General features: G+C 38.7%; 1 protein-coding gene across 1 annotated transcript in view; it reads right to left on the reverse strand.

Moving 5' to 3' along the window:
• LOC126092571 (tRNA (cytosine(34)-C(5))-methyltransferase) overlaps nucleotides 1–17,430 on the reverse strand; it is a 74,228-nt gene that overhangs the window by 25,463 nt on the left and 31,335 nt on the right. The window contains exon 9 of the mRNA XM_049908249.1: nucleotides 4,281–4,482. Within this exon, the coding sequence (XP_049764206.1) occupies nucleotides 4,281–4,482 (202 nt within the window). The remainder of the gene's footprint in view (nucleotides 1–4,280; nucleotides 4,483–17,430) is intronic.

Here is a 17,430-nt window from a genome sequence, read left to right on the forward strand (position 1 = left end):
GTTTTCTGCTAGTGTTTAACCTCTTTATATCGTAACTAGCTGAGAAACATTGTGTTACCCAGGTATTTATCTATTAATCCATCTCCTCCTCCCTTCTCTGTCTCTCCCCATCCACTTCTTCCCTCTCCCTTTGTCCATGACCTCCTGCCCCTTCTTCCTATACACCTCCTCCTCCTACCTCATTCTACTTGACCTGTCTCTCTCTATCCATCTCTCCTCCTTCCTCTCTCCATCCATCACCCTTGCCCCAGTTCATATCATCTTCACCGCTCCCTCACTCTATCCATTACCACTGTCTATCACCTCCAACCCTCCCTCACTACTCATCACCCCTCTCCACCCCTCCCCCTATCTATCCAACCCCCCCCCCTCCCCACTGCTGCCATCTATCACCTCCACTCCTCCCTCTCTCTATCCATTTCCTCCACCCTCCCATTCTCTGTCCTCCTCTTCCTGCCCCTCTTGCTGCTCATCTCCTCTACCCCTCTCTGTCCATCTCCCGCTCATCCCTCTCACTGACCACCACCTCCTCTTCCTTTCCTCTGTTCATTTCACTCTCCACCACTGTCTGTTCATTTCCTTCTCCCTCATCTCTCTGCCTGTCTCTGTCTATCTGCTCCTCTTCCCTCTCGTCCCATTACCCCCCCCCCCCCCCCACTATCTCTGTCCATCTCCTCCTCCTCCTATTTATGCCTATCTCCTCTTTCCCCATCACTGTCTGTCCATCTGCTTGTCCTCTCTTCTCTCTCTCTCTCCATATTCTGTCACTCACCCCAATAGGAAGATGGTGGTTCTTACCCCTACAGTATTTCTTTCCAGACTGTAAATAATGTGTGTACCAAATTTGGTTGAAATCATTCCAGGAGTTTAGGCTGAGCTTTTTACTTGCAGCTTTGCTTGTATACATACATATCACATATATATCACACATATTTAACACACTTCATGTGTACTTTCACAAATATTTCACCTGTCTAGCAAATTGTGCCCTGGAGTTTCATTTTCAGGTATCTTGATGTTTAGCATGTCATATCACCTGAACTATGAGCTGTACATTCTTATAATTTTGCAGGTACATCCAGTGGTGTAAAATTTGTTGTGAATAGAGTGACGTTTTTTCTTGCATCTCAGTATATGATGTAACGTCTCATGAACTATGTGTAATACAATGACATATTTTTGTAGGTAAATTCAGCAGCAAATGTGAATACTGCCTGCAAAAAGGACTGCAAATAGATTTAATAACACTGAAGTAATAAATTTAACAGCTTGCATGCTGCAGTAGTTATTCACACGTTGAGTGTCTATGATGTCGTATCTCCTGAACTATCACACAGTGATGTTATCTTTTTGGTACATTCAGAAGTATGTGTGAATACTGTCTGCATGATCTGTCGTGATTACAGTTAGTAGTAAAGAAGTAATAAATTACATCATGCATCATGTGCACAGTTTTACACAAGAACAGCAAAAATGTAGTAAATGACAAACTTTTTCCGTTCATCATTTTGTGAGGTTGGTCAGCTAGAAAATGTTCTTTAAAGTTTTGAAATTATGTGTGTGGAGTTTGTTGCAAGTTTCTAAGTGCCCTCATTCTCAAATACTTGATATCTAAAGTACAGGTATTCTTGCATCATGGGCTACTCTGCTTTCTCATCCCCACCTCCACCTCTTTGAAAGGTGGGTGGTTCCTACCCCCCCCCTCCCCCCTATTAGTTCTATGGATATGTAGTCTGCTTAACCATTCACCACACATCCTTAAATTGTGCAAGCAAACAGCAAAAATTAATTGCAATATCCAACAGTTCTGAAATATCAGCAAAGTGACATACATTATTTCTCTATCAAAATCACTATATACAATCAAATTCATTTTCAATGTGCATTACATCATGCATCATGTGCACAGTTTTACACAAGAACAGCAAAAATGTAGTAAATGACAAACTTTTTCCGTTCATCATTTTGTGAGGTTGGTCAGCTAGAAAATGTTCTTTAAAGTTTTGAAATTATGTGTGTGGAGTTTGTTGCAAGTTTCTAAGTGCCCTCATTCTCAAATACTTGATATCTAAAGTACAGGTATTCTTGCATCATGGGCTACTCTGCTTTCTCATCCCCACCTTCACCTCTTTGAAAGGTGGGTGGTTCCTACCCCCCCCCCCTCCCCCCTATTAGTTCTATGGATATGTAGTCTGCTTAACCATTCACCACACATCCTTAAATTGTGCAAGCAAACAGCAAAAATTAATTGCAATATACAACAGTTCTGAAATATCAGCAAAGTGACATATACATTATTTCTCTATCAAAATCACTATATATAATCAAATTCATTTTCAATGTGCATCCTGTAATAATATCTGATAAACTCTATGAAATTATAAGCACGTAATGTGACTGGGTGGTACTTACTTTCAAGAGGCAGAAAATAAACATAAATCTATTCCCTGCTCTCAGAATCGTTAGTGTATCACCAGGAAGGAAAGAGGGATATGCTTCAGAATATCTTTGTATCCCCTCACCCTCACATCAGTGGTGGAGGCCTCTCATTCTGACCTGCCCCTCTAATCTTCCAAAACATATCCCTCTTTCCAGTCTGATAAAGGGTTTAACAGTTCAAAAGGGCAGGAATCGATTCTCCCCCCCCCCCCCCCCCCCCCTACTTTTAATGTGTCTATTAACAGGACTGGAATTGCACCTCCTGAAGATAAGGACTGGTCAGCCAGACTATTTCCTTATAATTCTATCATTTTCTTGAGTGAATTCTCCTTATGATATCAATAAAACTTGATGTATCTCAAAAACACTTATTTAATCATGAACTACACTAAATTAGTTAGTCAAGAATGCTGTGTCACACACAGCACGCTCTACAGCTTTATCCCATTTTGTCCATCAAGTGCTTAAATTATACTACATTTAGAAGCAAGTGTATTTTTGTAATCCAGCATTTCTCACATTTTGTGAAGGTCCACCTGACAATATATTAACTACAGTACCTCGTGACGTAATGATACATTACAAAGAAAACTATGTATACTAGTAATGACACACATGAAAGACCGGAGAAATTATTAATACAGTGATGGCATGTTTAAGCCTTATATAATTAAGTGTCAAGTATCAAATCCTGTTGAAACACAGAGCAGTCACATAAAGGACACACTCCGACAGTAATATGAGTGTGTATGGAACTAAGAGATAGAAGACAAACTAGAACAGGGATGATTGGGTACTGCACCATATAATGTGCCCATTCTACATGATGACTGCCATCTTGTGCACATGGTCAAAATTGACCAAATAGCTTCATCTAGAGGGTTAGCTTGATGATGGAGCATTGAAACTGGTGTGAACCTCTCTATGTGTTAATTCTGCGACAGTCAGCTGGAGGTTGGACTGGTGGCATACTTTTAATTGCACCTTCCACAGACCACAAAAATCTCAGACTGCAACACCCATACGAGTCTCTCACCATGACGTTTCAGGCACGCTATACAGCATAATGTTTTTGGACAAGCACACATCACCCCACCCCAAAGTGATGGTAGCAACCTGTTAGGCATTACCCCAATCTCATATAGTAACTGGCAGCAGTCACAGTTGAGCAGCACAATTTATAAATGTAAAATTTGATGGTCTGCAAGTGCCAAAGCAATTCCACATGCTGTATTTTGTCAGTACAACGCCTAGCCACAGATGGTAAAGACAAGTAAACTGCTGTGGCTTGTACACATACTTGAAATGTTATCAATAAAACATGTATGTGATACAGATGTTTGGCAAGTTGTTCATTACTGTTCTCCAGTAACCATTGACGATTCAATTGAATAGGCTATGTAATACTGTAAAAGACTGTGAAATAACTTTTATAAATAACACTTTATAAAATTGTTGGCAATGTATTGTGGTACTTTATCGTATCTCTTTTAAAAGTTAGAATGCAAGCACAACTTTTACAAAATATTTGTCAAAGAGTTTTTGCTAGTGCAAGACAGGCCATGCAGACTGGGCAGAGGGTAATTTTCCAGAAACACTTCAAGGTACCATGATTCCACGACATGATGTTTAGAGGCCCTGATTGTAGTCATCAAGGATTAACACCATACTGATTCTGCAAACAGGAGACGATTTACAGTTCTGTATTGCTAATAATTTGTGCATTGTCATGTATGTTATCTGTCATATGGAGTTCATCTCATAAATTTTAGTGTATCACCTTCTAATGTGATTTAAAACTATAACTTTTAAAGTTTTGTTAAAAAATTTAGCAATCTTACCAGCGATCAAGTTTATATTTCTCTGCATTTTCTGGTGCAGGAGGAAACATCTGCTGATGGATTACTGTACGCCATTTGTCTGGGACATCAGCAATGCTCTGATACCCCACTAGATCTCTCGATGCAGGAATCCAGTGAGATACACCTTTGCTATATACCAAGCCAGGTAAGAGGTTTGTGACATCAACTAGCTCAACAGCACCTAAAAATTTCCACTAGTCTTTAATACAGTGATTTTGGAAAACTTCATAACAATTTTGATACTTGGTTTCAAACTAATAAATATATCTCCAGCATTTTCATCTTTCTCAAACTTATTTTTAGATACACACACAATTAATTAAAATTAAACAATGTTTTCAGCAAAATGATCACAAATGCAAAGACCTACTAAAAAAAGTAAAGCGCATAAGAAACTTACTATCAATTATGCAGTAGTTATTTGAGCCATCTTGTTTTCCATACAGTAAAACCGGCAACTTACATCCTCAATTATTTGTTGTGTGTGTTTCAATCTCTTCCTACAGCTATCTCTAGTATCTTGGAAGTTATAGGATGTTTGTCCACATGTCCTATCATCTTGTCCCTTCATTTAAATATTTTCCGTATTCTTTCTTCATTGACTCAGTTGAGAACCACATCACCACTTATCAGTCCAACCTAATCTATAACATTCTTCTGTAGCATCAAATCTCAAATGCTTTGGTTCCCATCTTTTCCAGTTTTCACACAGTCCACAATTCACTACCAAACAAGGCTGTGCTGCATACACACATTATTTCTCAAATTAACATTTCTTTTAGCTGAGAATACCCCTCTGCTTGTGATAACCTTCTTTTTAAGCCCCCCTTGCTACAGTCGCATGTTATTCTGCTCCCAAAGAGGAGGAAGTCATTGACTTTGTCTACTTTGTTTTCACTGATTTTGATGTTTAGATCCGTAATCTCATTTCTGTTCCTCCTCATTACTTTCACTGTTCTTCAGTTTTAATCTCAATCCATATTGTGTGTTCATTATACTGTTTATTACATTCAAAATTCCTCACTTCATCTGCAAGCTACATCCTTCTGAATCTGCTTGGTGTATTCATCTCTTGGCCTCCCTCTACAATTTTTACCCTCCACGCTGCCCTCCAACACTAAATTGGTGATATCATAATGCCTCAGAACATGTCCTACCAACCGACCCCTTCTTCTACTCAATTTGTGCCACAAATTCGTCTTCTCCCCAATTCTGTTCAGTACCTCCTCATTAGTTACGAGATCTACTCATCTAATCTTCAGTATTATTCTGTAGCACCACATTTCAAAAGCTTCTATTTTCTTGTCGAATATTTATCATCCATGTTTCACTTCCATATAAGGTTACACTCCATACAAATACTTTCAGAGAACACTTCCCGACACTTAAATCGATACTCAATGTTAACAAATTTCTCTTCTTCAGAAATGCTTTCCTTGACATTGCCAGCCTACATTTTATATCCTCTCTACTTCAACCATCACCAGTTATTTTGCTCCCCAAATAGCAAAACCTATCTACTACTTTAAGTGTCTCATTTCCTAAATTACTTCCCTCAGCATCACCTGATTTATAAGGGGCGTTCAAAAGAAATGGGCTGGAGGTGTAATTACAGAAATCAGTACCTGTATGTTAGAAGTACTAACCCTGGCTGTTGAGACACTTGTTCCACTGTGACACAAAGTGGTGAGTGGCAGTCTCATAAAATTCCCAGGGCTGCGATGTTAACCAGTTCCACACGAACAGCTGGACATTGTAGTCTGAGGTGCATCATTCCACAGACCAACTTGTTGAATGTTAGTAGGGTTGCCACTTGCCCCAATAATTTCAGAAATTCTGAAGAAAGATTTTCTATTCCTTCCACCTTACTTAATCACAAGTCTCTCGATGCTTTGTCAAACTCTGGCAATAATACTGGATTGTCTGTCTTACATACTGATGGTCATTTCTTCTTTTATCACATCATCACACAAGTCCCCCCCCCCCCCCCCCCCCCACAGAGGCCTTCAATGTACTCTGTTCACCTATCCATTTTCTCCTCTGCATTTAACAGTGGAATCAGCATGTCAACCATAAATGAATAACGCAAGCGTGGGGGGTTGCAAAAACACTTACCTTCCATGAACCCTCACAAAAAAAAGAGGGCAAAGTGAAGTTGAAGTAACCAGGAGGTTGATGGAAGTGCAAAATATTGAGACTTATTTCACACAAATTTGCAATCAGTAACCATAATGTTCAAAATTTTACCGTGAAATCACTAGTGCAACTCAGCACACTATCTTGCTGAAGACCTTCACATCTCCCCACAACTGAGGAAAAAACCAATCCCCTAAATTCAGAAATTCAAGTTTTCAGCAAATCTCTGCAAAACAAATTTCTATTTGATGCTATCCCACAAAACAGTGTACAATTAACAATGGGCCAATCTCCTTGTCCCATACTAGTATGAAGCTGGTGTGTTCCCTGAATTCTAACAGTGTCTCTTAATTTTTCCTGACAAATTGAATTTGATTCTAATGACAAGGAAAAATTCCATGGAAAGTAGAGCAGAAAATAACTGCATATATTTCCCTTATCCTCTTCATTAATTGCTTGTCCAAGTTGAATCTTGTACGGTTTCAATGTTGGGCAGACCCGTAACACTTATCAAACTGGAAAATACCACTCTTAATTTTGACATTGGCTATATAACTTACTTACAAACTAAATATTTTCCTTGCTTGTGTGTGAAGGAAGTGAATGTTCTGTGGCACATATGGTACTCTCGTAAACTGAGCATATTCATTTTATGAAACAGCTGGTTTGCCACTATAAAATGTCACTGTGTCACTCTGGCCCTGCAAACTAGTTACATCTCCTACAAACCTAATAAAACATGACCACTTCCTCCCTTGAATTGTACGCAGTTCACTGAAGTATGATAAGAATGATGTGCAAATGCCTCATGTGTGTGAAGGATACTTTGCAGCACATTTAATGTTCAACGTGCTGCCCAAAAAACGTGATAGACAAATGAGGGAGAATTATTTAACTTGCTCATGAGTTGCAAGGTACACTTTCCACACTGTGGCAAATTGCCTCACTTTCAGACACACTCACCACTTCAGAGGTTTCAAAGTTGCATTATTTTGAAATATGAGGTCTATTTTAGACAATCTGTACAACAGAAAACAAGTATACGAAGGAAATCACTGACACTATCGCATGGAGGGAAAAGGGGACAGCTTTTAATATAAAATAAAGATCAGAGGCAGAGTACTAGTGCAGCTGTACAAAAATACCTATGACTTGAAACATGTTCCTTGTGAATATGAAGCCAACACATTAACCATAATGTCATATTACTCAATCAATGGGCCACACAACATAGGTGTCTGCAATGGAAAGCACTATCACAGTGCATAAAACTGAAATTGAATCTAAGCTCATCTGTGCTTTAACTATAATACAATGCAGAATAAAATACACATTCTCTGTAGCATCATTTCAGTTGATTCTCTTTCCTTCTTTTTTCAACAATATTTTCAAATATTACCAGCTCTGTGTTCTGCCCTAGTGCTGACTAACTGCCATGCCCTCCTTTTTGTTATGGTGTTGTGTTAATGTGGTCTGGAGGAAATGCTGTTCAGTACGAGGTGCATTCAAGTTCTAAGGCCTCCGATTTTTTTTCTCCGGACTGGAAAGAGATAGAAACATGTGCATTGTTTTAAAATGAGGCCGCATTCATTGTCAATACGTCCCAGAGATGGCAGCACCGTACGGCAGGTGGAATTTTACCGCCAGCGGCGAGAATGAGAACTGTTTTAAATACCTAAAATTGCGGCGTTTTCCTTACTTGAACAGCGTGCAATCATTCGTTTTCTGAATTTGCATGGTGTGAAACCAATTGAAATTCATCGACAGTTGAAGGAGGCATGTGGTGATGGAGTTATGGGTGTGTCGAAAGGGCGTTCGTGGGTGCGACAGTTTAATGAAGGCAGAACATCGAGTGACAACAAACCGAAACAACCTCGGGCTCGCACAAGCCGGTCTGACGACATGATCGAGAAAGTGGAGAGAATTGTTTTGGGGGATCGCCGAATGACTGTTGAACAGATCGCCTCCAGAGTTGGCATTTCTGTGGGTTCTGTGCACACAATCCTGTACGACGACCTGAAAATGCGAAAAGTGTCATCCAGTTGGGTGCCACGAATGCTGACGGACGACGACATGGCTGCCCGTGTGGCATGTTGCCAAGCAATGTTGACGCGCAACGACAGCATGAATGGGACTTTCTTTTCGTTGGTTGTGACAAAGGATGAGACGTGTTGCCATTTTTCAATCCAGAAACAAAGCGCCAGTCAGCTCAATGGAAGCACACAGATTCACCGCCACCAAAAAAATTTCGGGTAACCGCCAATGCTGAAAAAATGATGGTGTCCATGTTCTGGGACAGCGAGGGCGTAATCCTTACCCATTGCGTTCCAAAGGGCACTATGGTAACAGGTGCATCCTACGAAAATGTTTTGAAGAATAAATTCCTTCCTGCACTGCAAGAAAAACGTCCAGGAAGGGCTGCGCATGTGCTGTTTCACCAAGACAACGCACCCGCACATCGAGCTAACGTTACGCAACAGTTTCTTCGTGATAACAACTTTGAAGTGATTCCTCATGCTCCCTACTCACCTGACCTGGCTGCTAGTGACTTTTGGCTTTTTCGAACAATGAAAGACACTCTCCCTGGCCGCACATTCACCAGCCGTGCTGCTATTGCCTCAGCAATTTTCCAGTGGTCAAAACAGACTTCTAAAGAAGCCTTCGCCGCTGACATGGAATCATGGCGTCAGCGTTGTGAAAAATGTGTACGTCTGCAGGGCGATTACGTCGAGAAGTAACGCCAGTTTCATCGATTTCGGGTGAGTAGTTAATTAGAAAAAAAAATTGGAGGCCTTAGAACTTGAATGCACCTCGTACACTGGTTTCCTGGCTATTGTCAGTTTCTCAGACCTTGGTGCTGCTATTTTTCATTCATACAGATCTTTTATTGACATCACAAAGCTGAGTGCATCCCATTCCGGACCTTTCACCAGAGAAAAATCCCCAACAGTAGCAGAAATTGAACACAGGTCCTCCACATGGCAAGCTAACACACTGATTACTCAGCCACAGAGGTGCACAGTATCCAAATCATCATCTTTCTTTTATTTTTTATATTGGAGTAATTGTTTTCAACTATCCTAATGCCTTGAATTCTGGTAAAAATTCTATATCTGTTACAACAAAGAATTTTTTTCCCCTCAATTACTATTTAATTCTTGATTTCATCAAAACAAAGTAGCAACTTTAATATTAGTATGTGCATTCTACAAATCCCATTCAATAATAAAAATGAAAATTATTCTCAATACAAAGAGGAAGCAATTTATGGTGCACAGTAGTAAATGGGAGACACACGCTGCAAGAAGGAAAAAATAGCTGTAACCACAATAAAAAATAAATAAATAAATAAAAAGTAACCATATCCAGCAGCAGGCGGTATATAGTAGAGGCTGAAGACAGGAAGATTAGTTATTACTGTATTGTTGTTGACTAGGTCAGCAGATACAGAGCACCAACTCCAACAGGAGTAGTACAGTGAAGAAAACTGGCTCTCTTTTTCAAGGTAACAATCTAGACATTTGTCTTCAGGGTTGCCACAAGTTTCCCCAAGTGAAATTTCCTGATATTTAGCTGATTTCCAGACAAGTCGAAGCATTTTTACCTGACAAATTTTGAGATCTCAAGGGTAAGTTAAAACGAAAGTTGACAATCTGTCTTTGCAGCTATGGTACTTGGACGTAGATGGCGTTTCCTGATGTGAGCAAAAATTGTACGTAGTAACATCAACTTCTTTTGTAATGAGCAGTTTTTAGACAGAGAAAGCATGCAAAATGATACATGTGTTTCATTAAGACCACTGATGTTATTTTATTCCAATAAAACAAAACATGTTAGGTGACAAAAATGTGCATTTCCTTGTAGTTGCAAGACATATTTAAAATACCTTCACTGATTTCAGAAATAAAAGCAAAAATAAATAAACTGGAGAAGAATTGTGTAAACCAATACTGTAGATGACTGCCAATAAAATTTGGTTCTACTATATACATTATTGTCGGTTATTACCCATTTTGTTATATCTATTATTTTACACGTATTTTACAATTTTTCTTTCGAGAAATACAGGGTGAGTCAGGAGGAAAGGTACATGCTTTGAGGGGTAATAGTATTAGTGATTCTGAACAAAAAACTTCATGTGGACATATGCCCTGTTCCGAATGGTTTCAGAGACAGCACACATTTATTATCACTTTTGTTCGTTTTTCTTGAATAACTCTAAAATCGCATCCCTCAACAAAAACATGTTGCAGTGAAAAATTAAACTATATTAAATTTCCTACAAAAAAGGTCCTACTCATTTTTTTCTCTAGAATAAATGGCTTGTGCGAAGAGAGTGCGAGAATGTTGAAACTCATTTATTTTCTGTACTATCAAACAATGTCACTGTCTACAATGTGCCACAGTAGTGCAGAGCAAGTTGAGACGAACAGTTTGCTATGAGACACTTGTGGTCTATCAAGTTGGGAAAGTACTTCAAATTGGCCTACAAAAACTACATAAGCTACAGCACATACACATCGAGCGAGTTCAACATTCTCGTGCTCTCTTCGCACAAACCATTGGTTTAGAGAAAAACAATTAATAGGACCTTTTTTGTACAAAATTTAATATAGTTTAATTTTGTACAGCAACACATTTTCGCTGGAGGGTGTGGTTTTCGAGTTATTCCAGAAAAACGTAAAAGCTATATTAAATGTGTTCTATCTCGGAAACCATTCGGAATAAGGCATACGTCCAAATGGAAGTTTTTTTGTTCAGAATCACTAATACTATAACCCCTCAAAACATATACCTTTCCTCCTGATTCACCCTGTATATGAATATATAGCGTACAAACCGCAAGCAACTGACACAATTTTCTTCTTATTACCGTTCACACTTCCTAACACATAAATTACTTTTTGAGTACCAATATATACTAGAACAAATACAATGTCTGTAAAACACCACACTGTATAATGTACTTGTGGTGAGACAATAGCAATTCCTGAAATCCATCACCTATAGCCTCTGGCCTGCTGACGAGCACAGCAGTCCTGGGTCCATGGATAAACAATGAAATCCGCCGCATTTACACCACACACAAAATGACCTGACCTGCGGGCAGATTGGTGAGACTAGATTCGATAGGCAGGGCCTGCACATTAGTGGGAACCAAATGGCTTTAGATCCGCAGGCCCAATCCATTACAGATACCCGCAGAAATGGCCTGCAGTTTTGGCCCGTCACAGAAACCCACTTGTGTGGCCAGCTATTCACGAGCCAGAGACAACATGTAGATGAAATGAGAGCATAGGGACCAATCCATGCAACAAATAACTTGTTCAAATACTCTGAGAATCAATAATAATGTGGACAGGTAACAACTCACCATAAAGATAATTGCTGAGCCGCAGACAGGCACGTAGAAAAGAATGACACTCTCACAATTAAATTTTCAGCCATAGTTTTTGTCAGAAAACGAGAGCGCGCACACACACATACACACAACTCATACACACAACCACCGTTTCCAGCTGCTGTGTCTACAGTCTCAGAATCAGGTCCAAACAAACCACTCCTCATGCGTCCCTGCCTCTCATCAGCAGCTGCTAGGCTAGCAGCAAGAAGTAGCGGCAGCACTGACTGCAAGCTGAGGGGAGTGGTAGGAAGGGGAGTACGGAAGTGGTACACGCAACTCAGCTGCTCCCAACCAGCAACAATGCATGACATCTCAGTAAACAAACCATTTCATCTACTGAGACAAAAATGAGATTTTTCCAGTTTTTTCCTTCAAATTTCCCTGTTGTGTTTGAAATTCCCTGATTTCCAGAGCCTGTGCCAATCCTCACCTTAATTCAGGGAAGCAATGGGAAACCTATGAGGAACAGATAAGTTACTAGAATAGATTGGATTAATGTAGAACTAATTAAACATGAAGGATTATCACTAGATAGAAGACTTTTACAGGTAATAAATGAATGTTGGACGAACTGCAAGACTGCAGACCATTGGTATACAGCAGAAGTAGTCCCTCTTTTCAAAAAGGGTAAGGTAATGACTACCATCACCACCGTTTTCCAACTCCAGTTTCTCAGGTGTGGTGTCCAAGTGCTCCCCATCTTCTTCGCTGTTCATTCTTATTCTGTGCCCATACCACTGAAGCCTGGTTTCTTTATGACACTGGTAACAGGAACCTCAATACCAGCTACTTTTCTGTTCACCTCATTCCTGATTTTGTCGTTTCTAGTTGTTTGATTCATAGTTATAATAAATCTCATTTCTATTGCCCAAATTCTGCTGAGGTCTTTGGGTAGAAGGATTCATGTTTCTCAACCAACATATGGATTGGTACGAAATAGGTGTGGTACATGGCCACTTCTGCTTTTCATGGATTTCTGATTTGACTGTACAAATTGGATGCTTTCTGTTTCCTGCTAAGTACTTCCCGCTTAATGGTGATGTCTTTTGCGATCATGCTTCCTATTTACTTGAAATGGGAAACAGATGTTACTTTAACTCCTTCTAGAAATATATTTGATATTGTTCCTCGGCTGTTGATTGTCCTTTTTTACTGTCTTTTTTATTTATTTTTAATCCAAAATTTTTGAATGTGTTGTTCCAATCATTAAGTTTCTTCTGTGCTTCAGCTTCTGTCTCTCCACATACTATCAAATCAGCAAAGAAAACCAGGGCATTTGTTTCACTGTGTATTTTCTTGATATATTTTATGATCTTGTCCTTAACTATTACAAACAGGTGTGGCAAGTGTGGTGATAGGGCATTTCCTTGTTGGACACCTCTCTTCGTTTCAAACAATTCTGATCATCCACTGCCTATCTGAACACAGCTGTAACACATTTGATATAGCATATTGACTTTATCAGTTAGGAACTTTGGCACTTTTAGGTCTTACAATCATTTCCATATCTTGTTTCAAGGAACACTGTCATTCACTTTTTGAATGTCCATGAATACAATCAGAAGATTTCTTCCATATTCCCAGTACTTTTCTGTGTCAGTATCCAACGAACCTCGGTATTTCCTGAATCCTTGCTGTTCTTCCTCAACCAAAGGTTCTACTATCTTTCTAAGTCTCATTTCTATGATCTTTTCTAACTGCTTCAGACTGTGTGAAAGCAGCGTGATGCCTTTGTAATTTCCACATTTTCGTCAACTGTCATTTTTGAACAGAGGGATGATGACTCCTTTACTCCAATCTTCTGTAATTTTGTTTTTATTTCCAAAACACTGCTAACACACTATATTGCCAATTTAAGCCTAATATTCCAGCTGCCTTTATCACATCTGAACTGAAATCACCAAAGCCTGTCAACTTTCCATTCCGTATGCTCTTTAATGCTGTTTCTACCTCACGCCATGTTAATGGACGTACATTGGTTTGGACTTCATTAATTATTCTACAGTCATTGATGACTGTGTTGTCCCCATCTCCATTTAGCAGCATGTTGAAGTACTTTTTCATTTCATCCCTGATCTCTTCCTCTGTTCATATTAAATTACTGTCATCTGTTTCCAAGGCAAGGATATTTGCATATTTATTTCGTTTACGCTTTAGTATTTTGTATTGTAATTTCCTACTTCCCTAACAGTCTTCCTCCATCCTTGTAGCGAAGTCTTCCCACCACTTTTCCTTTTCTTCCGGGATCAGTACTTTTACAGCTAGTTTCTTTCTCTGGTATTCCTGAGCTAGATGTTCAATTGCTAATTCATTTCGTCTATCATGTGTTTTCTGTTTTTCATGATCTAATTTTCTTTTCAGTATATTCCTATCTTTTACTGCTGTCTTTACCCAGTCATACCACCAAGGTGTTTCCTTCTTTTGGTGTAGCACTTTTTTTCCACAGATGCCCATGGCTTCTTTAACAAGGGTTCTTTGAATAAAGACCATTCTTCTTCAACCTTCCCTTTCTCAGTTTTGGGTAATTTGGCTGTTATTTGTGCTTCATAGCTCCTTTTCTTTTCCATGCCCTTCAACAGCAAAGTCTTAATCTTTGGCATTCCCTTTGGTTTAAATTTTGGCACTTTAACTTCTTTTAGATCAGCAGTTAATAGTCTGTGGTCACTATCTAGGCTCTCATTGGGTATGACTACTGTCTGTAACATACTGACCGGCATTTCTATCAGTGATGATGATGTCTATCATAGTCTTGAGCTTGTCATCCCAGCTGTATCTTGTTACTCTATGACTTTCCCTCTTCCGACACCACATGTTCCGTATGGTTAAGTTGTTTCACAAAAATCAATTAGGTTCTCTCCTCCTGGTTTTCTGTTCCCACAACCAAGAGGATCAATGATGTTTTCACATCCTAGATTTTTTTTACCAACTTGAGCATTCAGATCACCCATAACAATGGTGTTCTCTTCTATTATTTGTTCTGCAAGTTCATTAAGTTAATGTTCTTTCTGCTCCATGGTACATCCTGTTTGTGGTGCATATACTTGCAAAACAGTATGCTGTGAATTACCAACCCTTAGACTCATCTGGATGATCCTGTCACTCATGTATTTGACGTCCGTCTGTCTATATCTTTATGGAGGATGAGGTTAACTTCATTTTTGGATTCACTATCGTTACCATCCCAGTACGGCACATATCTATTTTTCAGTGATTTCTTCCCACAGTTTTTCCACTTTGTCTCACTCAACCCCAATATTCTGAGCTTACACCTCTCTGTAAGATCTACACCTCTCCATAAGATCTACCAGTTCTTCACACTTGGTGAGAGTAAAGATACTGAGAGCACCAATTTTCAGTTGTTCATTTTTGGGAGGGTTTTATGTCTTCTGGTATCTTCAATGAGCATCAGGCATTTGCCTGTCATTAGTTCAAGTGGTACTAGAACTGCCATGTCTTGTGTTTAATTCGTTCTTCCAACTGAGGCTTGGTTTAGGTTTGAAACCAGTATATATTTGCTCAGCTGTAGACTTACTAGGCCTAACACAGATGGCATTCCAATCTGTGTTTATTACAATGTGTGTAGTTTTGTAAAGACTTTTTGCTATTACAATGTGTGTAGTTTTGTAAAGACTTTTTGCTACCTCTATTAGGTAATAAGGACATCCACATTCAGACATAAGAGAGGCATCAGTCTTCTAAACACTGGTGACAAACCATATTCAAAGATAATCAATAACAGCATGAAGAATACCACAAAAGCTATTATTTCTGAAGAACACAATGGATTTAGATCTGTACGTTCATGCACAAATAATGTGTTTGTAACTAAAAACATTGTAGAATTTAAAATAGAAACTCATATGGCCTTTATCAACATTAAGAAGGCTTTTGACTATGGAAGATTAGGTCTGCATGCAGATGCCCTTACAACCTAATAGAGGTAGTGAAAAGTCTTTACAAAACTACATGCATTGTAGTAACCACAGGTACAAATTGATTAGAAGAAATAATTATTAACCAGTGTGTTAGACAATGGTGTGGACTACTGTATTTCACAGACTATTTTTCCTTTGAAAAATTGTCTCCAAAATTCAGGTGAGTCTTATACTTGAAATAAATTTAGAAATGCCCACCGTTTGGTTTAAAGTTCCCACCAGTCTTAAAAATGACCATGTATTTGATGCTGTGGGAAAAACCTATACCTGTCTGGCAACATTGGATTCAACTGGCAACAGCAGTGCACTGATGTGATGAACATGAGTTGCAGGGATTCACAAGCCTGCTAACAAGCTCCCTCCTGCCTCACCATCATAAACCCAGAACACTGTCTAGCCTATGGTGCATCATTGCAGTCTACAGTGGCACTGAACTTTAATTGAAAGTTATTTGTGTTATTGGTAACAGTACAATATTTTTAATATGATGCAGGCTATAAACAGAAAGTAACAGTATCTGCAAAAGGACATGGAAACAGGGCAGCTGAGCTGCATTTCGGGCCTCCTCCAACAGGGGGGGGGGGGGGCAAAAAAAAAAAAAAAAAAAAAAAAAAAAAAAAAAAAAAAAAAAAAAAAAAAAAATATTCGCAATTGGCGGGCTAGTAAAGAAGAGCTGAAAAAAATAGGAAGAATAAATATGCAAATGGCCAAAACTAGAAGATGACAATTTTAAAGGTGAGTTTGGTTTTATAAACTAAGAATATATCCAATAATAAAAATGATAAAATGTCATTTTTTAAAAAACTGCTTAAAAATTAAGATGCATCTTATAGTCCATGAAATGCAGTATCACCAACCCTTTTTAATATTTATATTGACTTCATTCTTCGCAAATAGAAATATAAAGTAAACAAAGGAATTAAGATAACGAGCAAGGAATACCTGAATGTACTGCTGTTTGCTGATGACATCATTATTATTCAAAAGAATGAAGATGACCTCCAAAGATAAATATACCAGGTGCAAAAATTTGCAAGAAGTTCAACTTTCAAATTTCTAGTCTCAGAACAAAAATAATAGCATTCCAAGGAGAATATCCAGTCAAATCAAAAATTGTTTAGGATAATTCAGTTTTAGGAACAGGTGTCTAAGATCTCTTATTTAGGCTGTGATATAAGTTTTGACTTTTGACTCTGATGTTGAAAATAATACCATTAGCAGAACATTGGGCCATAAAGTACAAAAAAAAGACCTTCATAAAATTCTATAATGTAAGGGTGGTTTCTGTGTTATACCGGTAATATGGAAGCAAAAGCTGGGTTAGCAAAAAACAAGAAAATAAAATTCAAACAGCAGAGATGAGGTTCCTATGAAAGATGATGGGCTGCAGAAGAAGAGACAAAATTAGAAACAAAGATATTAGAACAGAATTAAATATTTTCAACATGAATGACAAAATTCAAAAACATGTTGAAGACAGGAGACATCATCTCATGAGAATACCTGGTCACAAAATTCCCCTGAAGATCCTGAACTACAAGTTGAATGGGAAAAGATATACTGGAAGACCTCAAAGAAGATGGGGATAATTTTGTTCCTGAGTTCGGAAAAGGCAACAGCCTAAACCTTGAAAGGAAGATGATGATACTGATGA

Source organism: Schistocerca cancellata, chromosome 7 (assembly GCF_023864275.1).
Source record: "Schistocerca cancellata isolate TAMUIC-IGC-003103 chromosome 7, iqSchCanc2.1, whole genome shotgun sequence".
In the NCBI taxonomy this organism is placed as follows: domain Eukaryota; kingdom Metazoa; phylum Arthropoda; class Insecta; order Orthoptera; family Acrididae; genus Schistocerca; species Schistocerca cancellata.